The sequence below is a fragment of the Plutella xylostella genome, chromosome 22, assembly GCF_932276165.1.
Source record: "Plutella xylostella chromosome 22, ilPluXylo3.1, whole genome shotgun sequence".
NCBI lineage: Eukaryota > Metazoa > Arthropoda > Insecta > Lepidoptera > Plutellidae > Plutella > Plutella xylostella.
The window spans coordinates 12,541,327-12,567,320 of NC_064002.1; the positions used below are offsets into that span (position 1 = coordinate 12,541,327).

The 25,994-nt window shown below is 39.5% G+C and overlaps 3 protein-coding genes across 3 annotated transcripts; 1 reads left to right on the forward strand and 2 right to left on the reverse strand.

The window, feature by feature from the left end:
* LOC119690418 (endoplasmin) lies at positions 1 to 25,829 on the forward strand. The gene is made up of 15 exons (XM_038105418.2): positions 1 to 160; positions 909 to 998; positions 2,752 to 2,912; positions 3,167 to 3,283; positions 3,657 to 3,797; positions 7,466 to 7,659; positions 18,464 to 18,656; positions 18,970 to 19,152; positions 20,318 to 20,500; positions 20,920 to 21,086; positions 21,466 to 21,634; positions 22,261 to 22,417; positions 22,804 to 23,026; positions 23,655 to 23,804; positions 24,900 to 25,829. The coding sequence occupies exons 1-15, from the start codon at positions 115 to 117 to the stop codon at positions 25,087 to 25,089; spliced, it is 2,364 nt and encodes a 787-aa protein (XP_037961346.2). The 5' UTR covers positions 1 to 114; the 3' UTR covers positions 25,090 to 25,829.
* On the reverse strand, positions 1,213 to 2,235 carry LOC119694921. Its single transcript, XM_038122513.2, has 4 exons — positions 2,152 to 2,235; positions 1,842 to 1,984; positions 1,505 to 1,664; positions 1,213 to 1,344 (listed from the first exon to the last, which is right to left on the reverse strand). Exons 2-4 carry the CDS (start codon positions 1,981 to 1,983, stop codon positions 1,221 to 1,223), a joined length of 426 nt encoding a protein of 141 aa, XP_037978441.2. The 5' UTR covers position 1,984; positions 2,152 to 2,235; the 3' UTR covers positions 1,213 to 1,220.
* LOC125490352 lies at positions 10,774 to 12,123 on the reverse strand. Its single transcript, XM_048629332.1, has 2 exons — positions 11,672 to 12,123; positions 10,774 to 11,558 (listed from the first exon to the last, which is right to left on the reverse strand). Exons 1-2 carry the CDS (start codon positions 12,028 to 12,030, stop codon positions 10,988 to 10,990), a joined length of 930 nt encoding a protein of 309 aa, XP_048485289.1. The 5' UTR covers positions 12,031 to 12,123; the 3' UTR covers positions 10,774 to 10,987.
* Positions 25,830 to 25,994: the final 165 nt, after the last annotated feature.

Sequence of the window (25,994 nt, forward strand, 5' to 3'; positions counted from 1 at the left end):
GTCAGTCAAAGAAAAGCATTGGTTCGAAAATTCTCACAATCGGCGTCGAATTTTGGGCCGGCTAATAGTTTAGAGAAAAAGTTAATAAAAATCCCCTACTTCTTGGGAGTCAAAATGAAGTACTTTATCCTTTGGACTATTGGAGTTCTGCTCCTGGCAGGTAAGATATATTTACTTTAGTATTTTTCAGTTAAAAGTACAGTTATCCTGTTTGTCGACGTTGCAGTCTTTTGGTTTTCTATTTCTAGCTTCTCAGGGGCAGCTAATGTCCAGCTACTTTGTTTAAAAACTGTTATTATTACCTAGTTATGTCTAGACTTTTGTTATCCATCGCTTTTATTTCTCGACGAGTCTTACCTTCCCTATCAACACAAAGGCATATTCCAGAATATTCGCCATCAGTTTTATGACTGAAATTACCCAGAGAGAATACACAAAAATTCATATTGTTAAATCTAATTATTGTATTTTTATTGAAATGTAACATAAAATTGAAATTATATGTTTTGGACATCTAGAGGGCACACAACATTGTACTTAATTTGTTGATCAGTGTTCAGTTCATACAATGATTTCAAAAGGAAGGATGTGCCTGTCAAAACATTTTGCCTAAAGAAAATGTCTCCCATGTGCTGGCTCTTATTCAAATCGGTTGGGCCTGTCCTCACGCGAGTAATATGTGTATAAGTCAATGTATTCATAATAAAACTAAATAAATTGTCATTATCTTGTGTATAATAAAATATTCAATGTTGTTGTTGTTGTCGTCCTAAGGTACCCCAGTGGTACAGAGGGCCTTCACAAGAGTGTGCCACGCCGTCCTGTCCTCAGCAACCGCTCAAGCAAAATATTCAATAGGAGACAGTAATGTAGCAGTATTAGTGAAGTGTTGGACTTGTTTGTTGCAGGATGGAGCTCTGCACAGGAGGCGAGCGCCACCGTGGAGGAGGTGACCGTGGACGCAGACCTTGGAGCCTCGCGCGAGGGATCTCGCACTGGTGAGAGATGTTCCTCTTTTTAGCAAACCTTGATTGATGAGAAATTTCATGACTGTGATATATCCAAATATGTGTGTCAGGATTGAGAGTTTAGGAAATATTGTAATTTCTTTCTACCCTTTGAAGCACAATGTTTAGTGTAGTGTTTTAAAGATCCTGGATGAGGGGTTATTATTATTGTTTAGTAAGTGAGTGGTGGCGGTAGTAGAGGTGGTGTGTGAGTCAGGGGCGCAGCAGGCGCGCCTGGAGCCGCAGCCAGGCGGGGTCGCGCAGCGCGTGCGTGAGGCGCGGGTCACGGCGCCGTGCGGCGCGCTCGCCCGCCCACACGTCCACATACCACCCGTACCTGCGGGAACACGATATAAGTCTTCTATCATGAATTTAATGAGTCTAGAAGTGGTTCTTTATTTTGTATTTGCTACTGATGGCTTCCTAAGACCGTCTGGGCTGAAGCTTGTAGATGGCACTTGCAACTTTTAAATATAAAAACAGATGATAGTAGTTACTCATGTGAGGAGAGCTGTGGACTCGCGGCGAGCTCGCGCGGGCCGAGGCGGTACGGCGTGCGCCCGTAGACCCCGCCCCCCGCGCCGCTCCCCGCCCCCGCCCCCGACCCCGCGCCCGGCTGCTCCCACCGGCTGTAGAACTTGCCCGTCACGATGTCCGCTGCAACATATAATGCAACTACCATCACGACCTGATCTAACACACCAGTTTATAACTGCATGTCCCAAGAGGGAGGCGGGCAAACGCGACTTAATCATCATTCAGTCTTCGTTCAGCCCACAAGACATAAGTAATAACTAAAGATTCGATGCAAAAAAGTAGTATCGTGTTACTAACGTAGTTTGAGCGGGCGGGCCGGCTGTATGTGCGAGCGGCCCCGCGCCTGCCGCGCCGCGAACCGCAGCTTGAAGGGGCGCGGGTGCAGGCGCGGGGTGGGGGCGGGGGCGGCCAGGGAGCGCCCCGACGCCGCGTCGGACATCCTAGGGACGAACAATAATTACAAACACACTTAGCTATACGCACTATTACAACTCATACTACATAGCATCGTCGTCAGTGCAATTCTGAGTAACCAGGAAAGACAGAAAGACCATAAAAGGACTTATATTTTTCGTAATGGTAACAAAACACAGTACTAAGACTTTACCTCTAGAAATATAAGAGTGATCACTTATCACTACAAGAAGCGATATTCTATAGGAGTGATGTGATTTGGTAGACTAAAACTCAGCTAGTGTTAGGCATTGCTTGTTAGGTCGATGTTGCAGTCGCCATGGATTCAGTGAAGCTGACGAGTCACTCTAGATATAAGTATACGATTGTTAGTAAACAATAACTACAGTTACACGAATTCCAATGATCATGCATTTGCTACTACTGCACAGTGCACAAGTAGATCAGGCAATACTAATTCTATGGATCGGGCGTACTGTATCAAAGACGCGAACCATCTATATGACGTTTCGCTCTTACTTATGCTCTCGCCTTTACGTGCGAACGATAGGTCTGCCAAGATGGTTCACACATTTGTAACGGCTCACGTATAGCAACGTCCCCTGTCCCCCCCTATAGTTTGTAATATATGTATAGCATGAGCCGTATAACAGCTGTCAACTTCATATACATTTTATTTGTTCGTTTTCAAGGGAAATCTAACTTTAGTTACCTGGCATTAAGGATCTGACAATCAAACTTCATAGGACTCGTGTTATATTTGACGATGTATAACCCCCCTGTGTGTGTGCAGACGCGGAGGCGGTGTCGCGCGAGGAGGAGGCCATCTCGCCGGACTCGCTGTCGGTGGCGCAGCTGCGGGACCTGGCGGCGCGCGCCGGCAACCAGACCTTCCAGACCGAGGTCAACCGCATGATGAAGCTCATCATCAACTCGCTGTACCGGAACAAGGAGGTAACCGCCACCCACTATCATATCAACCTAATCGTTCGCTTTACCTATATTAGTTTCTTCAAATGAAATCCACAACACTCGGGTCGTCAGCGTCAACGTTTCTGCACCATAAATGTACATCATAATTGACAGACACACTGGTTGAAGACGTATTCCTTCAGCACTGACGACGACGGTGACCTCACACCGTCGCATCGCAGCTTCGTATTATAGAATACCCTTAAACAGTAAGGTAATTGTGTATATGTTTGCAGATCTTCCTCCGCGAGCTGATCTCGAACGCGTCGGACGCGCTGGACAAGATCCGGCTGCTGGCGCTCACGTCGCGCGACGCGCTGGCCGACCAGCCCGACCTGCACATACGGATCAAGGTATGCACGGACCCGGGCTCGCACTCAAACTGTCGACTACATCATTATTGTCTACAGCTACTCGTAAGAAACTAGCCGATTACAGCTTCGATACGTAATAACATAGAAAAACTGGTAACTTTGCTGCTGCATTTTCCAAGTCATGTATTTTTTTGGTCAATTTATGTGTGACATACTTGTTCCTACACAAGTCTAGAGAGAGATGCAAAAGAATCTTTAAAGTAATTTAGGTACCACAAACGCAATCTTGGTAAGGTAATAGAAAGTATAAGAACTCCTATACTTAACGAAATTGAGTAACAATTTTTTCATATAAAATTTTCGTTGATTTACCTGCCATTTCTTCACCTATTAACCGTATGTGTGTGTGTAGGCGGACCCGGAGCGGCGGCTGCTGCACATCATCGACACGGGCGTGGGCATGACGCGCGACGAGCTGGTCAACAACCTCGGCACCATCGCCAAGTCCGGCACCGCAGACTTCCTCGCACACATGCAGGACTCCGACAAACAGGTACCACTCATTGTAACATGGCAGTGTTTCACGATATAGCACTCACTTTCATACTTCTCTCTAACTCTCCCTTACACACATTCATCAAAACACTCAGTCTATTCCTGACACTCTTGCTCTCGTGAATGGGAACACCCAAATATTCCGAAAAACTTTTTTCCGAATTTGATAACCCCGAATATGTAATTTACGAAATATTGCAATACCGATTTTTTTAAATACCGAATTATAATAATCACGAATATTATAATTTCGAATATTATAATCACGAATATTGTTATTACGATTGTTAAATATACGAATGTTAAAAAATACGATTACTTTAATATACGAAAAATAAAATACCGATTTATTATAATCACGAAAAAGTCAAATCCCGATCGGAAATATGATAATTCGTGATTTTGACAAAAAAACATAAACGTATTTAAAACTTTAGAACCAAAACCTAAAGATAGGTGCGACGACGAGCAAAGCGAGGAGGAGCGTGTTAGGTGCACATAGATATCGAAAAACAAAGCGGAGCGCAGCGAAGCGGAGCGGAGCGTTTCAAATTTAGAGCAAAACAATTACTAGGATTTTTATGGTGTTTAAACTTAAAAACCTTAGGACCTAAACCTAAAGATAGGTGCGACGACGAGCAAAGCGAGGAGGAGCGTGTTAGGTGCACATAGATATCGAAAAACAAAGCGGAGCGCAGCGAAGCGGAGCGGAGCGTTTCACATAATACAGGGTGTTAACTAGAATGCGTTTGAGCGGGAAATGGGGGTTAGTATTAGTGTAACCAAGCACGTTTCTAAGAAAAAAAACATCAGAATCTCGAATATTTATGTTTAAAGTCTAAAGTAAAGTGGAAAGTTTTACCTTAATCAAAAACATGGTCACCCTACACAAACACATAACCAATGAGACATTCGATTGCAAAAGAACACACACTGTAAATTTGTTATCAACTTCACTTTTCATAATTTATTTGATGTAACTATGATTGTAATTAATTACACAGTAGGTAATAACAATTATTAAATAAAATTGAAATTATTCATGGTGATTAATGACATACTAATCAACAATTAAACAGCTGATGTGCATAAAGTTTCATAGATCGTACAGAATACAATTTATGACTTTCTAGGAGCTCAGAACAATAATTAAACCTTTTTACTCAGAATAACGTTTTATTTTTCTTTTATTACCTAAAGATGCGTACAGACCGGCCCAACGAACGCCCAACGAACGCCCACCGATGGACATTTATCACATAATACAGGGGCAGATTGAGCAACGAAGGTCAACAAAACCCGTTCGTTGGCGTTCGTTTGGCCGGTCTGTATGCAGCTAAAGATAAAAGCCCACAATGCATAACAGGATGATAACAGGGTCTACTTCAATGACGAATTGGTTTACTTACACTCGCTCATCTCGATTTGTGTTGTGTACTTGCGATTGAGACGTCTTTGATGACGAATAGTACGGAAATCCTCATAATAAGTATGGCCTCACTTTAAATACCAGTAGAATAATAACAATCTCGCGTATCATAACCATCGAGTATTTATGATAGTCATTACCTTCTCTGTGGATCTAGTCTGTCAGTCAGTCATTGTTGTTTACTTGTTTACAATCATTTTTTACAATTATTAGGTACCTAAAAGGGAAAAGGTACCTACAATTCTATCTTTTGATTACCAAGCCTTGTTCCTCATTTCGTTTTATGTTGTGCTGTGCTGTGAATACGTGTGACCTATGTTATGAAGCATAAAATGAAAATGTTCTGTATTCATAAAAGATAATTGTGTATCAATAAAGTGATACTTATGGAGTAAAATGAAATGTCTACAATGGATTGGGTACTTTGAGTACACAAAATCTCGGTAGGTACCTTGACGATGTGGCTCCACGAGTGTGGTGCAGATGCACGCATACTTTTTTATTGACCTTGGCTTTGAATTGTTTGGCCTTGATCTTGGCTTTCAAGTTCATGGTCATTCTGTCAAACGTACCTAAACCTGAATAGGGTGACTATGAAATTTTAAAATGTACTAAATAAAACTGTTTTATGTTGGTCAGCTTAAAGCAAATAAAATACGTTTTTTAATGTCTTATCGTGTTCAGTATCATCAGCTGTATCTACCATTTCCCGCTCCAACGCAATTAAGTTAACACCCTGTATAGCTTAAAAATATTGTTTTTATACGCATTATGCTGCATTATTCATATAACCATTTCTTGTTAACTAAGAAACATTCGGGAATTTGTATTTTCGGAATATTAAAACTTCGGGATTCGTAATTTTAACAATTCGATATAATAAAAAATCGTACTTTTGAAACATCGAAATAATAATATTCGAAAAATTGACTTTCGTCATTTTAATAAATGTGTTGTTTGAAATTTCGTTTATAAACTATTCGTGATTTTCGTTATTCGGAAACTTAAAATTCGGGATTGTGAATTATTCGGAACTATGAAATTCGAAATTTTAAAAATCGTTATTTTCATATTCGTAAAAAAGTAATTCGGAATTATGTAGTGTACCCCTCGTGAATGCCTAGGTGTCATCTACCTATCTCTATTGCTCGTCATGTCATAACATAATAACTAAATATGCCCTTTTGTGTAACTAATTCTATTTGGAATGAATAATAGTTCCAATCAATACATATTATGTACCACATACATACATTAGTTCAATATGGGGCATGGCAGCCGGGATAGTGCCTTCATACTAGATTACATCATCATCACGACTCATCACGTGCCCACTGCTGGGGCACGGGTCTCCTTCACCAAGCTGGTCTAGTGCGAGTTAGTGGTGGTGGAGATTACATACTAGTAAACATATAGCATGATTGGTTTAACTAACCTATATCGTAATTATCTACATAAACATAAGTTCGGCCACCGCGTGTGCGCGCGCGCGGCCGCCACGTCCACTGTAGATAGCGGCTATCGGTTTAAAAGCCGTGTCATATCAACCTAATTAACTGATACTACTCACAGTTCCTCATACACCGATTATAAATGATCCTTGCTGGATTAACATTGTTACCTTATAGATATCGAATTGATACGCAATTTAAAATAAAATGGTTGGAAATGCATTTTTTTCTTATTTTGTGGTCTTTTCTTGCTAATGATAACTATGATTAAGATTAGCTTAAAACTAATATTTTCATCAAATAATTAACATACATTCACTTTCACTATTATTATAATCATTAGTCAACACTGTGGCCTTGGGGGCAGCACTTTGATAGCCGTTTTCAATAATCCATGGATAATGGAAACCTTTTATTAATTTCATGCTAATATTAAACACTGTTTTGCAGATTTAGTAACATTACAATGACAAGCGAAAATTTATCCGACATTCTATATTATTTCAAATAGCTTAGACAATAGGTCAAACTGAGGTAGGATATAAACCAGTACTGTCATTCTAGCTTGCTTTTGATTGACTGGGATAACCAGTATCTTGTTTCTGCTACTTCTCACCTCTATTAGTAACACGCATGTATGTTTATAAAGGTTGTCTTGAAAAAATCGCTTTTAGTGATAAGACCGCCTTTTTTGTACCTATGTGTTTGTATTTAAGCTTTGTATAATCTATTCTTGTGTACAAATAAAGAATATTCTATTCTATCTATCTATGTATGTACCTGCAGGGCTCGGGCGACATGAACGACATGATCGGTCAGTTCGGCGTGGGCTTCTACTCGGCGTTCCTGGTGGCGGACGCGGTGACGGTGGCGAGCCGCGCGGCCGGCGGGAGGCAGCACGTGTGGCACAGCGACGCCAGCGCCTTCAGCGTGGCCGAGGACCCGCGCGGGGACACGCTGGGCCGGGGCACGCACATCACGTGAGTGACGCATCTATTCTGTGGGGGTGTAGGTACCTGCACCTCTCCCGAGTGGAACCTTTGTGCATATGCCCAGGGTCTAAACTGCCTTCCTAAGCTTGCACCATTTCACACCACGCTGGTCCACTGTGGGTTGGTGAGTTTACTTATCTAAATGTGTTAGATTTAGGTATGCAGGTTTCCTCACAATGTTTTCTTTCACCGTAAGAGCAATGGTATACATTTCACTTAAGAGGATCCCTAAAGCTAAAATGCTAAAGTCGGCTTGATATACTTGATTAGATTGGAAAAACGGTGGCTTCTATCACATTGATAAAAATATATATTGTAGCAGAGGGTATACTGAACATGTTAGTTGCTTATAAATTGGTGCAGGATTATAATAAGTATGTTAAAAAAAATTGCAAACACACCATGTCTTTTGCCATTTTTTGACTTATTATGAAAAAACCCTCGAAATCAGAGGGCCCATTTTCATGGAATCTTATATGTATGTGTAGGTAATTAAATTCTTAACAAAGTTACCTTAAAGAGTTGGATTTAATGGACCAGAAGTCAACTTTTTTTGCAAAAAACTAATAAATTCCGGTTTAAAAATGATGACACCGTGACAGATTTCAGATTTCTTCAGTCGTCGCCCTGGTGGCGGCCTGTTAGGAGCGATACCCACGCCATTTTATTTTTTATCAAATATTTCACAAAAACTGATTAAATCAACAAATTATGACTACAAGTATTATAATACATATGCATTTGCTATGGAAAGTTAATTTTCTAATCATTTTAGATGCAGAAAAGCCGAAAATTCTTAGAAAACATTTCGCCTTTTCGATTTGTTTACATTTTTTACTATAGAGTTACAGATGCATAGATAAAGGTAAACATTGCACATAATGACACTTATTAGATTCTCCGAATAAGAACTATACGGTCAATGCAGTATGCCAAAGCGCGAGCCTGTTTATTAGGGTTCCGTAGCCAAAATGGCAAAAACGGAACCCTTATAGTTTCGTCATGTCCGTCTGTCCGTCTGTCCGTCTGTCACAGCCGATTTACTCGGAAACTATAAGTACTACAGTGATGAAATTTGATGGGAATATGTGTTGTATGAACCGCTACAAAAATATGACACTAAATAGTAAAAAACCGGCCAAGTGCGAGTCGGGCTCGCGCACAAAGGGTTCCGTAGCAGCAAAATTACAGTTAAATCAACCTATCTCAAAAACTATAAGAGATACTTTGATCAAACCAAAAATCGTTGAAAGAGTTAATTAGCATGCATCACCTCTATTTTTTTTAGAATTTTATACCCCGTAGTTATAAAAATAGAGGGGGGGGGACATACTTTTTACGACTTTGAGAGCTGATATCTCAAAAACCGTTCACTTTAAGAAAAATGTTTTTTAGAAAACTTTATATCATTTTAAAAGACCTTTCCATTGATACCCCACACGGGTATGTACATCGAAAAAAAAAATTCATCCCTCAGTTACATGTATGGGGGGCCCCACCCCCAATTCTTTTTTTTACTATTTAGTGTCATATTTTTGTAGCGGTTCATACAACACATATTCCCATCAAATTTCATCACTGTAGTACTTATAGTTTCCGAGTAAATCGGCTGTGACAGACGGACATGACGAAACTATAAGGGTTCCGTTTTTGCCATTTTGGCTACGGAACCCTAAAAAAAGAATTGGGGGTGGGGCCCCCCATACATGTAACTGAGGGATGAAATTTTTTTTTTCGATGTACATACCCGTGTGGGGTATCAATGGAAAGGTCTTTTAAAATGATATAAAGTTTTCTAAAAAACATTTTTCTTAAAGTGAACGGTTTTTGAGATATCAGCTCTCAAAGTCGTAAAAAGTATGTCCCCCCCCCTCTATTTTTATAACTACGGGGTATAAAATTCTAAAATAAATAGAGGTGATGCATGCTAATTAACTCTTTCAACGATTTTTGGTTTGATCAAAGTATCTCTTATAGTTTTTGAGATAGGTTGATTTAACTGTAATTTTGCTGCTACGGAACCCTTTGTGCGCGAGCCCGACTCGCACTTGGCCGGTTTTATTCTGAGGGGTAATTTATTTTATTTTAACGGTTGTGTATGGTAGGTAAGCTACACAATATACAGGGTGTTGAAAAGTAAGTTCATAATTTGTTTTATTTGAAACCAAAAACCGTAGTTAATTAAAAATATATATATTTTAAGATGTGGTAGTCTGTACACTACAGGTTGTTAAAAATAAGTAAGTATTTTTAAAAAGTGAAGATCTAAAATTTACATAATTTTTTAAATCTATTTAACAAGCTTTGCAAAAAAGCGGTTAAGTGCGACTGTATCTCGCCATGAAAAAAATGAAATGTTTACTGTAGCTATGAATTTTATGCGTTACAAGTGGAATAAAATACCGCATAATATTATGTACAACTATGTAAGAGCCTAGTATTTAAAAAAAAACTCATAAGAAAATATTAAATACACAGGTTTTTTAACCCCTGAAGGAAATAGAGGGGTGTTATAAGTTTAAAGTAAGGGCTGAATTTTTTTTTTAAATTAGGGTGATAGGTAATGTATATTTTTAATGATTTTTTCAAATAGATAAATGTTATACCATTTTTAAATTGCCATAAAATTACCTATAGTTATAGTTATAGAAAAGGGCAGGGCTACCAGTGCCCATTCGCCACTGCAACCTAAAAGATCTATAAATTATGACTCCCCATGCCGAGTCTCACTCTACAGGCCCAGGTCTTTTATAAACCTGATATTACCTATACAGGATGTTGCAAAAAGGGTATACTGTGCCGAAAGGGTTTGACTCAGGGATTATTCTGAACAACTTTTGTTCTCCAAGTTTTGGAAATTCTCGAAAAATAAATTCGGTCTCTATAGTAAAAAGTCACGTGATCGAATAAGTTTCTATGTAAAAGGTTTTGTTACGTGAATTTTCAAAATTGTAGAAGAAAAGTGGATCAGAATGGCACCTAAATCCACTTTTGGCTAAGCTTTATACCCTTTTTTCAATACCTTGTATAAAATATCGTCAGCGTCACCTTAGATCGTAATCATCGTACAGTCGTTTGAAATAGAAACCAACAATCATGTAAACAAATATGGCGGACTGACATTGACAGCGTATTGTTTATGCCCATAGTGATGTCATAGTGTTCTAATTAAATTTTTCTAATTATTTTAATTTTAAGTCATAGACTATGGCCCATAGTAGGATAGGTACTAAAATATAACTGACTAAATAGATTAAATATATAAGCCATAGACTATAAAATAAAACTGATTATATATAAAAAAGTGTTTATTTATTTACAAATTTAAATCTTCGTCTTCGTCATCATCACTATCAGAAGTGTCGCCGGTGACTGCAATTATTAATGGAACCACTGTGTCATCGCTTGTTGTGTCTAAAATGCCGTCGAGCTTTTTCAGTTCTTCCTCTTCCTTTAGGACGTGATTTACACATTTCGACCATTGTTTGGCTCCGATTCTCGCAAACCCTTCGTTTAATAAAGTTTTTATTTCCGCCATTTTAAAAGATTTATTATTTCTCCCAACATAAGACTTAACCTGTGCCCAAATGAGCTCAATTGGGTTGAGTTCGCAGTGGTAGGGAGGAAGGCGAAGCACAGTTACTCCTTTCGATGCGGCGAGCTCGTCAACGTATTTTAAAACATATTTTTTTTTATCAAATTTTGTGAGTAACTGTGCTTTTATTTCCCTTGTTTCGAAAGCTATATTTTTGCTTCGTAACCATTCTTGTATAGCATCCTTCCTCCAGCTCATGTTGGGCACTCGTTCGAGTTGGCGAGAATGGTATGGAGCATTATCCATTACAATTACAGATCCCGGCAGAATTTTGTCTAAAACCATCTTAAACCTGAAACAAAAAAGATAATTTTCTGACATAATGTAATTTTATATTATAATAATATTAATTTTATATAGTGTTATCATAAATACTTATACAAAAATACACAAATGAAACCTTACCATTTCTCAAAATTATGAGCATCCATTTCCCCGTGATAATCGCCATCTGACTTTTTTGCTTCAAAAACCCAATCTGCGCCTTCTAAAAAACCATCTTCATTCCCTATATGTGTGATAATCAGCCTCTTTCCTTTCTGAGGATTTTTTAAGCCACTTGAAAGGCCTCCCAAGAATGCCTGTCTACTACTCTTGATGTCATTATCCATCCACACATAATTGCAGGTGTGCCCTAAGTTAAAAAAATGTTTTAAATACATAATTATGTCAATAAAAACATTGTTTATATTTAAAATTAAGCAAACCTGTAACCTATCACAATTTAAAATAATGTGTGGAATAAGTATCTTATCTATCACCATTATCTCAAACCAATGTTTTTAAGCAACCTGCGGAACACAAAAAAAAATTAAGCATTTAAATAAATAAAAAGCTCTCACCCTCATTAAGCCATGTTTCATCCAAATTAGTGTTGCCCAAATTCAGTCTTGGTCTTGCAGTCTTGGTCTTGTTCTTGCATTTTTGCAAGACCAAGACCAAGAACAAGACCGCGTATTTTTAGCAAGACCAAGACCAAGACTGACCGTGCAAGACTTGAGCAAGAATAAGACATAGCCTGCAAGACTCTTGCGTCTTGCAGAGCGCTATTTCACTGAGTAGTTAGGTGTAACAGTTCGGTGTATAGGTAAGTACGCTTAGGAATTCTATGAGATGCAAAAAACTGTATCAAAGAAAATGAAAAACTGGACCTATGCCCATTACGACTAATACCATAAACATAGCGAATAAAAAAATATCTATTAAAATCAAAAAGTAAACTTTAATAAATAGTAATAGACTAATAGGTAATTGCAAGACTTGCAAGACTCTTGCTGCAAGACCAAGACCAAGACCAAGACTGGGAGCGCAAGACCAAGACCAAGACCAAGACCAGGTGTATTGGCGCAAGACCAAGACCAAGACCAAGACCAGGTGTATTGGCGCAAGACCAAGACCAAGACTGGCTAAGTCTCGTCTTGTTCTTGCATTTGGGCAACACTAATCCAAATAATAAATCTTTTTATTTTGCTCTCTGTATTCATTGATTTTCAACAAATAATTCACCCTCCAAATTTGTAAGTCAGGTCTATCTAGCAAAATGCTTTTTCTTGATCGCTTGCAGTATGTGAAGTTTAATTTCTTCAATATTCTATACATTGTACCGAATGTAAAATTTGGTAGGCTGTCATCTTCATTGACTGCTGTAAAAATTTTGGCAATGGTTGGCAATTCCCCATCATAGTAAAATTTATGAACCTTTCTTCTTATTGCAGATAAGATAAAATCATCTAACTTATCAATTATGGCTCGATTTGCAGGTCTCTCCTAAAAAACAGACTGAGAATATTAAATGGCACAAATCATAACATAAAGTAAAGCTCAAAAGATAAAAAAAAGGCTGGCTAAGTTAATATTATAAATACCTTAGGCTGGGGTACTTCTTGATTTTGTGTGTAATGTTTCATTACGTCACGAACAATATATTCTGAGACGTCCATTATTTTTGAGGTGGTTTTATATAATTCCATTTTTGATGGGTATGTAGGAGAGGTTTTCTCCAAGTGATTATAAATATTCACCAAAAATTTTTTCTCCCTTTGCGATAACTGTTTTTTAACAGCCAATTTTCGTTTTTTGACCGGCGGCGGCGCCGGCGGAGCAGTCCCCGACGCACCTGGCTGCGGCTCGCTCATTAGGTATAATCTTAAAAACAAATATAATTGTACACACATACATTTCAGTAATTGTGATCTATTCAAATAATTTGTTACGAGGGCAATACAATATTAAAGTGCGTCTAATAGATTTCCGTTGTAGGTAATAGATCTAAATCATTCTTACCTCCTGATTACTCCTTGAGAAATAATACCAATCGTATGCTAAGTATATCAAAGTCCGTGATGCCGTGCAAAGGTCGTCGTTCCAAGAAAAATATGTCCAGACAAATCGTAAAGCAAAACAAAAGTCCAAAATGAGAATGCAAAAACGTAGAAATCGGAAACAGAAAACGGAAACAGAAAACACTAATGCACAGCGAACCCACACAACAGTGAATGACTGTGAATGACAATTTTAATTGTCAATTTTTAAAAACTAACCATTATTTTTATGGCTTAGGATACAATCCTTTTTGGTTAATTGTATTAAGCTCTTGAAAAAAAAAAAATTGTACGTATTCAAATAATATTAAATTAAAATAATTTTGACGGCCGAATGGCGTAGTGGTTAGTGACCCTGACTACTGAGCCGATGGTCCCGGGTTCGATTCCCGGCTGGGGCAGATATTTGTTTAAACACAGATATTTGTTCTCGGGTCTTGGATGTGCCCGTAAAATGGCAATAGGCTCGCCCCCTATTACATTGGGACTAACATACACTCTGGCGAAAAGTGGGTGCAGCAATGCACCTCTGCCTAACCCGCAAGGGAGTACATTAGTACAAGGCGTGAGTGCGTGTTTTTTTTTTTTAATAATTTATTAAATTTAGGGCGGCTTGCGTGACTTCCTATTTAAAGATATTTTAATTTTAGTTAGCTAAACGCATTTATCTCAATAAACGTATTTATACTAAACACAATTTGTATTGTCTTGCACGGCTCATTTGAAGTTGTAATTTAGCTAAACGTATTTAGCATGTGTTACGTTTCATTCTATGCATATTTTCATCCAAACTTTTAAGTTTTTAAATGTTTACGTCTAGAAAAATGCGTGAACAGAAACAAATGCCGTCAAAATTTTACTGACACTGTCACTAAGTGACACTTGACACTACACAAACAATAACAATGCCAAGATCTGTACAACATAAGAATTGAATTGATTTCTCCCTCTTCTGCAACTCCTCTGTCCTCTCCATATCCCCTCTAGTTCTGTTCTCCTATGAAAGCGTTGCGTTAGCATACCTACAGATGTTGGAATTTCATTTCAGTTTGTGATAAAACTCAAAGTAAGTATGAGTGGAAAAAGTGGCTCACCAATATCAAGCAATACCATGAATGAAGGAAAACATCGCGAGGAAACCTACATATCTAGATTAAGCACATCTTGATATGTGAACATACCAACCCTCAGTGGACCAGCGTGGTGGGAAATGGTCCAAAATTAGGAATTGTAATGGTACTAGGTATAGGTACGACATGCTTGAATGCCGCCGTTTTTGACAGATACAATGCCACTAAACGTATTTAGCGGCGCTAAACAGCCAATTTTGGGTATTTAACTTTGACACTTCGATAAACGTATTTAAGAACAAAATTTTTGCTATGCAAGACGTTAATTGCATTTAACAACTTAAATGTGTTTATTTTACCCTTAAACACAATTATCATACGTTACGCAAGCCGCCCTTAATATAAAAGATAACGAACAACACTAACTTTTCAATGACTTATAGAGTTCGATGAGTAAAAAACTAAGATGACAGCTTGTCAAATACTTCGAAATTTTTACGCTACAAATGTTTTAACAAATTTAACTTATAAATACAAGTTAAATCGTGTTGAAGATAATGTGAAAACAATGGTGCGTTCGTTGAAATCAGACTATGTTCATATTTGATCGTCAAATGTATGTGATTACGGAGTAATCGTGACTTTTTGGTTTGTTTACATGATTGTTGGTTTCTATTTCAAACGACTGTAACTCCTCGTGACCAAATTTTAGAGGAGACAAAAATACTGTTTTATTTGTAGTTCTAGTTGGCATACTACCCACCTAAAGTTTTTTTTAACTAGCCTAAAAATGATTTGTTTAGACAGTCTATCTTCCTGTTCAACCGCAGCCTGAGTGCCAGTGACTCAATGACTGAAAGGAGGCCATTAGTGCTCCTAAATAAATAAAGCAGGCCTGTAGATTATCTTTCAGTGTACCGACACATCTGATTGCTGTAAGAGCCTGATAAGCTCTTCGAACGAGTCATACCTCTGTGGTGGTACGGTTTCGACCTTTCGGACAGTCAGTTTGGCATCCGAAATGCGGATTCGAATAGTGGGTACAATACTTTGCGTTCGTTCACTGTCGGAGCAGGATAAGAACCACGGGCGAGTTGTTGCGCTGGCTGTTTGCTTAAAAATAGTAACCGCGTTCAACTCTATCCCCTAGAGGGCGAACCTTTAGGGCGGCTCTTGTATACCATCACTTGTCTTCTTATCTGCAGAAAATTGACAGAGGTCATACGTGTCTAACAAGTACATTAAGGATGCGAAAAGAGAGGGTTTGTTTTCACTGAAGAAGTTCAGTTGCGGAGTTCCACAGCGGTAGGTCTTGGACCCCTCTGCTGTGGAACTTGGCATATAACGCGGTCCTGCAAATCAAGCTCGCAAACGGCGTTAGCACAGTGCATTTTTCTAATGTCACACAGGTCGTGAGGTAGGCTGAGAGCCTCCTTCGGGGATGACATCCCAATGATTCATTACGAAAAAATTGCTGCAGCTGTGCTCGCCATGCAGTGCATGGGCTACTTCCGAATCTGGGGGGCTGTTGCAAAGGAGTCCGTTGCCTCTATACGGTACGGGTTCCGTGCGATCTATGATCCTTCCGGGAGCACCTGTCTTGTCAAGTCGAAGAGAATGGCTCGTATTCGACGCAACCTGCAGTACTGGTGGGATTGGTTGGAGGACAGGACAGCAGGAAGCTGCAGCAGCCGTCATGCTGTGATTCGACGCATAGATGCAAAGAAAAGTTGAAAGTAACTTCATGTTAATAAAATATTAGATCTTATTAATTTAACAACATAACATTGCAAAAAAAAATTAACATTGTTGAGTAATGTTATTGTAATTTACTAAAGTAGTAAAAAAAACCGGCCAAGTGCGAGTCGGGCTCGCGCACAAAGGGTTCCGTAGCAGCAAAATTACAGTTAAATCAACCTATCTCAAAAACTATAAGAGATACTTTGATCAAACCAAAAATCGTTGAAAGAGTTAATTAGCATGCATCACCTCTATTTTTTTTAGAATTTTATACCCCGTAGTTATAAAAATCGAGGGGGGGGGACATACTTTTTACGACTTTGAGAGCTGATATCTCAAAAACCGTTCACTTTAAGAAAAATGTTTTTTAGAAAACTTTATATCATTTTAAAAGACCTTTCCATTGATACCCCACACGGGTATGTACATCGAAAAAAAAAATTTCATCCCTCAGTTACATGTATGGGGGGCCCCACCCCCAATTCTTTTTTTTACTATTTAGTGTAATATTTTTGTAGCGGTTCATACAACACATATTCCCATCAAATTTCATCACTGTAGTACTTATAGTTTCCGAGTAAATCGGCTGTGACAGACGGACAGACGGACATGACGAAACTATAAGGGTTCCGTTTTTGCCATTTTGGCTACGGAACCCTAAAAACAAAGGCTTATTGCATAGTTTTCGTTCACGTTCGCCTACATCGCACGTTGTATATGAGAATAAAGGGTAATTACTAAGTTTTCTTGTTTAAAAATCACGGTTTGGGGTTTAGAGGAAAACAAATGGTAAAATGCGGAATACAGTTTTTTTTTTCGAATAAAGAGGAAAACATGTGAATTCAAAAAACGTTTCTATTGACACCAAAGAGTACTTTTCGCCGAGAAAAGTGGAGTTACAATGTTTGCGATCTAAAGTGATGATAGAACTAGAACTTATTTTTTCAGTTCACCTGCTGTTGAGTGAAATCGTAATTAGGTAAATGACTCCTTGACATGAAAATAACTTTTTTTTTATAATCGTTATAACAAAACCGTTTTTTTTAATACAGCAATATTTGTAGGTGTACTTACAGTGAGCAAAAGAGCGCAGCAAGGTGTAAATTTTTTGGTTTTTAAGAAACAAAAATATTATTTCTATCATATCCCAAATACACATAAGTACTTAAAAAAAAAAATACACACTCTCGCCTTGTACTAATGTACTCCCTTGCGGGGGTACTTACATGTTATTATTTTTCTGGTGACCTCCCCATATCCCTTTGCCAGCTACGTAACCTTTTGTGGTCGTCTAACTAAAAGGTCACGTGACCAAAAAAAAATTATATGAAGAAGCGTTTTTTTCATGAATATAAAAAATTACGTAGGATAAAAGTTTTTCAGAGTGACGCCTGAGTAACGCCCTTTCGGCTAACTATACTTTTTTTATTACACGGGGGCAGAGTTTAATACAACACCCTGAACTATTAAACTCTAATAATATTTTCGCGATTTTTTTACATTCTGATTTCATTTCCTGGCTTAGAAATAACATCAATAACATGCTGCACACGTATTTTTCGGCATAGTATTAAACCCTTTTTGCAACAACCTGTATAAATATCGGCACGGGTACGACTTTATATATAATTAATTATTAAATATTAAAAATACTTTCAAATAAAAATAAATATTTTCGTATCACAAAACAATATTACTTACTTAGTATATTTTTAACAAAGTGGCATGTCTTCACTTTTATGTTTTCGAGTACTATGTTAAAATTTCATGTCATTGTCCGTAGAACGCCCCGCATACCTCAACCCCCCCTCACTAGATTTGACAGATTCTGATTTTCTTCCAGCTTTAGTGACAGCCTTAAGTTAAAAGAACTCATTGGTACATGTCAGCGCCGGGATTCGAACCCGCATCTCTGGCGTGATAAGCAGGCGCTTATCCAAACTTATCTTTTATCTTACGCGGCTGAGCTACCACCGCTTCAGTCAGATGTTAATTTATTATATTTATATGATTAGGTACTCTCCATTGTTTTGTGTCCACTTAAAGTATAATGTTATCCCCCGCAGTCTGCACATGAAGGAAGAGGCCAGCGACTTCCTGCAGGCGGACACGATCCGCGCGCTCGTGAAGAAGTACTCGCAGTTCATCAACTTCCCCATCGCGCTGTGGGCGCCGCGCACCGTCTCTGAGCCCGCTGATGATGATGACGAGACTCCCGCCGCCGCCGACGAGGCTGGTGATGATGATGATGACGCACAGGTACAGGCTATGACGCATTCTGCCCAGTACTTCCAAGAGCAACAAAAAAAACATTTTGAATGATGTTTAACTTTGGGTGCTAAGTGTAACAGCCTGCTAGTGCTACTAAGCGTAGTGCAGTTGAACCTCCATTCGCAAAAGATTGGAAGCAAGTCCGAATAAAAAACCAAAATTGGAATATCAAGCTTTTTAAGAGTAGCGTTTGTGGCATCAAATTAAAACTTCGATGCGGATACATTTCATCGAGCCTCCGATGAGAACATCATCTGTGTTTATCTTTTAATCTATTTATTATCATTTAATTTGATCCCAGGTGGAAGAGGCGAAGGAGGAGACCCCCCGCGAGAAGAAGATGGTGGAGAAGACGATCTGGGAGTGGCAGGTGATGAACGACAACAAGCCGCTGTGGACGCGCAAGCCGGCCGACGTGTCCGACGAAGAATACTCGCAGTTCTACAAGGCGCTCACCAAGGACACCGCGCCGCCGCTCGCCAAGGTAACACTAGATTTCCGATACAAAACACTTTTGAAATCAAAGATCACAAATCAACTTATTTAAACTGACGGTATTTTTAATACCAATCGATAAAGCTTTCGACACAGTTGAAAGATTAACCGAAATCAATTTGTGTGTTGTCGCAGAAAAAAACTTAATTCTACCATTACATCGACTGGATTTGTTCACCCATATTGTCCTTGCAATCATAGTTTTCATACACAACCTTATGACAATAAAGCCCGAATGGGTAGTCGTTTGGTGCATGTACATTTGTACTCACGAGATAGGTCGCGATCGTATCGCTGTTTTTGAATGTGTTACACTGCACTTAGGGTACACATCTAGAATCTAGATGTGTAGAACTCCTTGAGATGTTCTTCTTCACCGTAAGAGTACACGTTATAATTATTGTACTTAAATTCCTTATTTGTAAAGAATCGATAGGTAGGATTCGAGCCCACGGCCTCTCGAATGAGAGCCGAGACCTTATCCTTTACTTACACCACTACGACTCGTAAAATAAGCATTCACATTTATTTATTTATTTATTTACAGAAATAGACACACCAACAGTACATTAGATAAAAAATTGTTCAGACACAGTATATGTTGCTTATCCTATCCATGCACCAATTATAGGTGTGCAACAGCATTCAAAAATTTTATCTTATAAATAACTAATTTAAATTCTAACATGCAATCATGCATACAATGCTTACATCTAAACTAAATTAGGTATAATATTGTACAATGAAATTTATATTGATTTGATTACAGAAAATAATTACAAAATAATACAAAAATTAATTACAAAATAATACAAACATTAATTACAAATTAATAACACCAATACAATAATTGACAGAAATTATATATATTATATTATGTCATAAAATATAATTTGAATGTAGAAATGTAGAAATAGGAGGTATATATGTAGTTGAAATTAGAATTGATGAATGATTGATTAATTAAGTTCTATTTAGTTTGCAGCAGTTTACGTTTCCAAGAAAGTGGGGAGTCATTATAAATGTCCAAGCTCAATGTCGACATTCATTTGTTTGATGCAAATCGACCTTATTAAAAAGTGCTACTGTTATTCTGTTCTGTTATACTGTTGTTCGTAGTTGGCTACAAGTAGACTGTTCTTAATTGTTCCCAGGCGCACTTCGTGGCGGAGGGCGAGGTGACGTTCCGCGCGGTGCTGTTCGTGCCGCGCGCGCAGCCCGCCGACTCCTTCAACCGCTACGGCTCGCACACGGACCACATCAAGCTGTACGTGAGGCGGGTCTTCATCACCGACGAGTTCAACGACCTCATGCCCAACTACCTCGCCTTCATACAGGTACGTACAGAGCCTTCATACACGTCTATACAGAGATCTTGTGGCTCTAATCTGGCTTTTTAGCAATAGTGATAGTTTTCATCATTGAAATAAAATGTAGATGGCGGATACTTTAACGTAGCGTGCTTGCTTACTCCCACTGTGATGGGCTCAGGTTCGAAAGGAAACGACCGGCTGGAATGAGTAGTTACATGTTCATAAGTGATGTATATGCGATTACAGAGTAAACAAAACATGCTGATCAAGATGTCATACAAATTGCTATCGAATTGCGACTTGCGTCGACACCACTCGTAATCGCACTGCAGTAGACTAAATATAGTGTCAATGCAATATAAAGTACTTAACACTCGAATAAATAAATTTATTATTATTATTATTACTCTTGACCACCAATGACTTATTGTGTTGGTCCGCAGGGCATCGTGGACTCGGACGACCTGCCGCTGAACGTGTCGCGCGAGACGCTGCAGCAGCACAAGCTCATCAAGATCATCAAGAAGAAGCTCGTGCGCAAGGCGCTGGACATGCTGCGGAAGATCCCCGATGACGAGTACATGCACTTCTGGAAGGAGTACTCCACCAAGTATGTACCACCATCTTACATAATGATGTAGATAAATTAATAAAAAAAATATTCAGTTTCACAATACACAACACACACTAATAAATATAAGGTAAATAAGCACTTTTAACAACTAAAAAAGGAGGAGGAGGAGGTCAGTTTTGTGTACATTTTACGCTTTGTCAGTGATAGGGCTCTGACTCAGCATAAAGCTACAGTTAGACTACAAGACTTCAGCGCTATTATTCTGGCAGTACCACACTAATCTTCTTTAAAATCAAATTAATTCTAAAATTTAATTTAATTGAGATACAAGTGTATATTTTTTTACCTAACTGAAGGCTCCCACCATTCAAATGACGAAATATTTTAACGAAATAAATGATGTACGTGTGTGCAGCATCAAGCTGGGCGTGATGGAGGACCCCAGCAACCGCTCGCGGCTGGCCAAGCTGCTGCGCTTCCACTCCTCCCGCGCCGAGACCATGACCTCGCTCGACCAGTACGTGGAGCGCATGCCGCCCGCGCAGGACCACATCTACTACATCGCCGGCTCCAGCCGCGCCGAGGTAACGCTCATCATAATAATATTATAATTATTCTAACTAATCTTAGCATCATAGATTAGATTAGTTATAGGCAACATATTATATATAATTTAATTTAATTTTACTATTACTATTGTATTTGTATTTTAATGGATCTTACCTGTAAATAAAAAATAGAAAAAAATTATAATATGCTCACGGCTGTGATCCCCGAAGAGATAGTCAGTGGTGACTCTGAAGAGAGCCACTCGCTTTTCGCTGTACATTTGTACTCGCGAGTACAAACACAGGTCACGAGTCGTATCTTCGTTTTCGAATTAGTACAATGCAATTAGGTGGCTCACATGAATGGCGAAACCTATAGTAACTGTAGAGTTATTTACTTATTCCCAATCTCCGCTGGGGAGCAAAGGGCCAAAGTGAAGTGCCGCCACTCTTTACGATGTTGAGCCAGCTCAGACATCCCCGCCTGGCCCACTTCCTCCTTGACTGACCGCCGCCATATCGCTCGCGTTCTGTCGAGCTTTCACCCTTCGCCCTCAGGATGCCATATCAGTGTTTAGTTCCTTAGGGACTGTTTATAGTGTACGTAATTATGATGTGTTTATTGTTTGCAATGAACTGACGTGTGTAACTTCCCCGGTCAGGTGGAGAAGTCCCCGTTCCTGGAGCGGCTGGTGCTGGCGGGGCGCGAGGTGCTGTTCCTCACGGAGCCCGTGGACGAGTACTGTCTGTCCTCGCTGCCCGAGTACGACGGCAAGAAGTTCCAGAACATCGCCAAGGAGATCTTCAACTTCGACGAGAGTGAGTACACGACACATAGCCAAGCCGACTCCGAGCTAGGGAGAGCCTACACATACACATAGATAGATACATAATAAATTATACTTCGGCCGATAAGAGAATGTGTTACGTTTGCTTATGTCTAGTAGTTGGTTTTCCTTTGCAGTCATCAAATATCTATGGGATTTCAAATGTCAAAAATGCATTCTCTCAACGGCTTTACTATAACACCCAAGACCCGAGTGCAAATATCTGTTTTTGAACAAATATTTGCCCCGGCCGGGGAACGAAACTGGAATCTTCAGCTTAGCAGTCTTGGTCACTAACGACTACGTCGTCAACATACAAAAACTTTATTGATCAGTGTATCTCCGACCCAACAATACAACCGTCTCTTTATCCGTCAGGTGAGAGCGCGAAGGCGCAGCACGAGAGCTACAAGGAGCAATACGCCCCGCTCACAGACTACCTCAGCTCCACACTCGGTGACCTCGTGACGAAGGCGGTGGTGTCGCGGCGGCTGGCGCGCTCGCCCGCGGCGCTCGTGGCGACGGTGTTCGGCTGGACCGGCAACATGGAGCGCCTCGCCATGAGCAACGCGCACCAGAAGCAAGACGACGCGCAGCGCAAGTGAGACCCGCCACGCTACTTGACTTATATCAAATTTGCCGCCATAAATGAGTATTTGCTGTTGTATTTACCTTACAAAACCGAAATATATCGATTTCAAGGAATAAATATCTAAGATGGTTGCATAAATTGAATTACAAAACCAAAAAAATATATAAACAAAAATGAATGCTGAAAACGATATCCGCCATTACGGTCACGAAGTGACAGGATGTGATTTCAGAAAGGTTGAAAATAACTAATTGTCACTCTGACATATTTTATCTATTCTCGTCTCGTACCTTTGTTGTCATTAGTTAAATTTCAAATAATTGTTTTCTACCCGCGTGACGTCACAGAAGTGATAGGTAATTTATAAACAAATATGGCTGACACCGTTTTTGCCTGTTTATGGAAAATGGTACTTTTAAAAGTTTTGCGAAGTGTTTTTAGAAGTTTTCCGATTTGCAAGGTCCAAAAAAATTATAGCGTATTTTATTTTATTTCATTGGGCAATTATTAATCATATTAGACCTACTTTTTCAAAGAGTCAAGCTGTTCCGACCGGAACGCCTAACACTCAACTACAAGCAGTATATTATCTCATACCATGTTTGAGCTATGCACTAACTGTTGCCCTCCGTTGCAGACACCACCTGTCGCAGAAGAAGCAGCTGGAGATCAACCCGCGGCACCCGCTGGTGGCGGAGCTGCTGCGGCTCGTGAAGCAGGACCCCAGCGACCCGCCCGCCGCCGCGCGCGCCGCCGCCACCACGCTCTACAGGACCGCCGCGCTACGGTACACACTTATTTTATTTTAATACTAGCAGACCCGGCGAACTTCATACCGCCTCTTACCCAACCCTACACTACCCTACACTATCCTACCCTACCCTACACTACACTACCCTACCCTACCCTAGCCTTCACTACACTACACTACACTACCCTACCCTACCCTACCCTACCCTACCTTTCTTACCTTTTAAACCTTCCCTGGACTTCCACGAATATTTCAAGACCAAAATTAGCCAAATCGGTTCAGCCGTTCTCGAGTTTTAGCGAGACTAACGAACAGCAATTCATTTTTATATATAAGATTGTCGGATCACTAACAACTATTTATTACTTGATAGCCACTATTATAGTAACAGCGAGTCATTTAGAAGTGACCACTGTTAGGAAACAAGCATATACTTACATGAAGTACAAAAAAGATAATACTACGATAATACAAAAAAGATAAGGTACTACTTACACGCTATATCACATTCTACGCGTAAAGACTTCTGACACAAACAAAAACTACCTTTATTCGAATGTCAGATGTCTTTCCCCGTGGAATGGGATATAAACTATACTGTGTAAAGCAGGGAAATGGACAACGCGCATGAGCTTCGCATACGACGGTAAATGACCCCTGAGTCTTTCCTTTACGGCTTAACTATCCTTCCTTGAGTCCCAGTTTCACCATACTCCTTTAGATCATAACAAGGTATTAGTTGTTGACTTCTGTTTTGATACATCTGGCAAGAATTTAATATGGAGATGACATATAATTGATGACATTACAATGTAACAGGGGTGTGAATGATCTAACCTAACAGACTGTAGTGAAACTGGGGCTTAACATCTCTGCACACCTGTTGCTGATCAATTGTACCGAGAGTCTCAGCCGATAAAGTGTTGTGCAGTTTGGCTACATAATTATTTTAGTTAATGACTTATGTACCTAAGTTTAGTGGTAAACACGGTGGTGGAGACCTTATGAAGGCCAATGATCTCGCAATAAGAGTAGCAAAACACTGGAGGAAGGTAGCTTAGTGCACTTACACGATAGAAGAAGAAGTGGTAAACATTATGTAGTGGTAAATAACGGTGTGTGTGTGCGCAGGTCGGGCTACATGCTGCAGGAGGGGCAGGCGGTGCAGTTCGCGGAGGAGGTGGAGCGCATGCTGCAGCGAACACTCGGCCTGCCCGAGGACGCCGCGGCCGACCTGGCCGACCTCAGTGACGAGGCCGAGGGGGGGGAGGAGGAGGGGGAGGGGGAGGAGGAGGCCGCGCCCGAGCACGAGGAGCTGTAGGCGGGGCACCGAGCAGCGGCCGGGCTCCCGACACTCAACGATAATTATACATACTTTGTAAAATATACTGAGACCAATTTGAGACGTTTGATTTACAGATGCTTAGTGAATAAACGTTCGTTTTCTCTTAAGAACTAGATAAAATTTATGGATACCTGTCATAGTGGTCTCATGGTATATTTTACAAGGTATAGTACAAGTTGTATGAAAATCCTGGGACCGCCCGTGTAGCCACATAATTATTTATGAAATGAAAGTAGCAACGGATAATTCGCATATCGGTCGACTTGAAACTGTATCTCTATTTGAGTCTTCAGCGAGCGTTCAAGATGTCGCAAGACGTTTCTCGACATGTTCTAACTGAAGATAGTTAAAAATAAAATTAGAGTATTTCGTTGCTAGTAGCAGTCGCCGGACGTTGCCATTCCATTCGGAGATTACATGTGTGTGTGTCTGTGTTCAGTGTGTGTAGGGCCACACATGTAAACAATCTTAATGTTACTTTTAATTCAATGCACTTGTTGCAGATAATTACTTAATTTTTACAAACAAAAATGTATTCCTTATTGCAGATAATCGATGTATTTTGTTGTAAAGCTACATTGTGATGGTTTACGTCTATTACAGAGTAGTATGAGCCCTACACTGTATGTGTGTGAAGTATTACAAAGACTGTGCATTTTTATATGGGAGTGTCCCGTCACAAGATTGTTTTAGTGTAAATAAATTATGTTTATTAAGATATTTATTTCATTTCCTTTACATATTTTGAATAAATTATTTTGTTCTGCTATCTAAATAAATAAATATGAGGGGACATCTCACCCACGACCCCAAACTATGCAGATTTGACAGTTCATAATGTGAGCTGCTCATAGAACAATGCGGAAGTGCCATCCCCTTCA

Coding starts and splice junctions, on each gene's coding strand:
- LOC119694921 (XM_038122513.2), bottom strand. CDS start 1,983: ATGTCCGACGCGGCGTCGGGGCGCTCCCTGGCCGCCCCCGCCCCCACC. Junction 1,665..1,841: donor GGCCCGCCCGCTCAAACTAC/GTTAGTAACACG, acceptor TATATGTTGCAG/CGGACATCGTGACGGGCAAG. Junction 1,345..1,504: donor CCACAGCTCTCCTCACATGA/GTAACTACTATC, acceptor GTGTTCCCGCAG/GTACGGGTGGTATGTGGACG.
- LOC125490352 (XM_048629332.1), bottom strand. CDS start 12,030: ATGGTGATAGATAAGATACTTATTCCACACATTATTTTAAATTGTGAT. Junction 11,559..11,671: donor GCTCATAATTTTGAGAAATG/GTAAGGTTTCAT, acceptor TTTTTGTTTCAG/GTTTAAGATGGTTTTAGACA.
- LOC119690418 (XM_038105418.2), top strand. CDS start 115: ATGAAGTACTTTATCCTTTGGACTATTGGAGTTCTGCTCCTGGCAG. Junction 7,660..18,463: donor GGCCGGGGCACGCACATCAC/GTGAGTGACGCA, acceptor TATCCCCCGCAG/TCTGCACATGAAGGAAGAGG. Junction 19,153..20,317: donor CCGCGCCGCCGCTCGCCAAG/GTAACACTAGAT, acceptor AATTGTTCCCAG/GCGCACTTCGTGGCGGAGGG.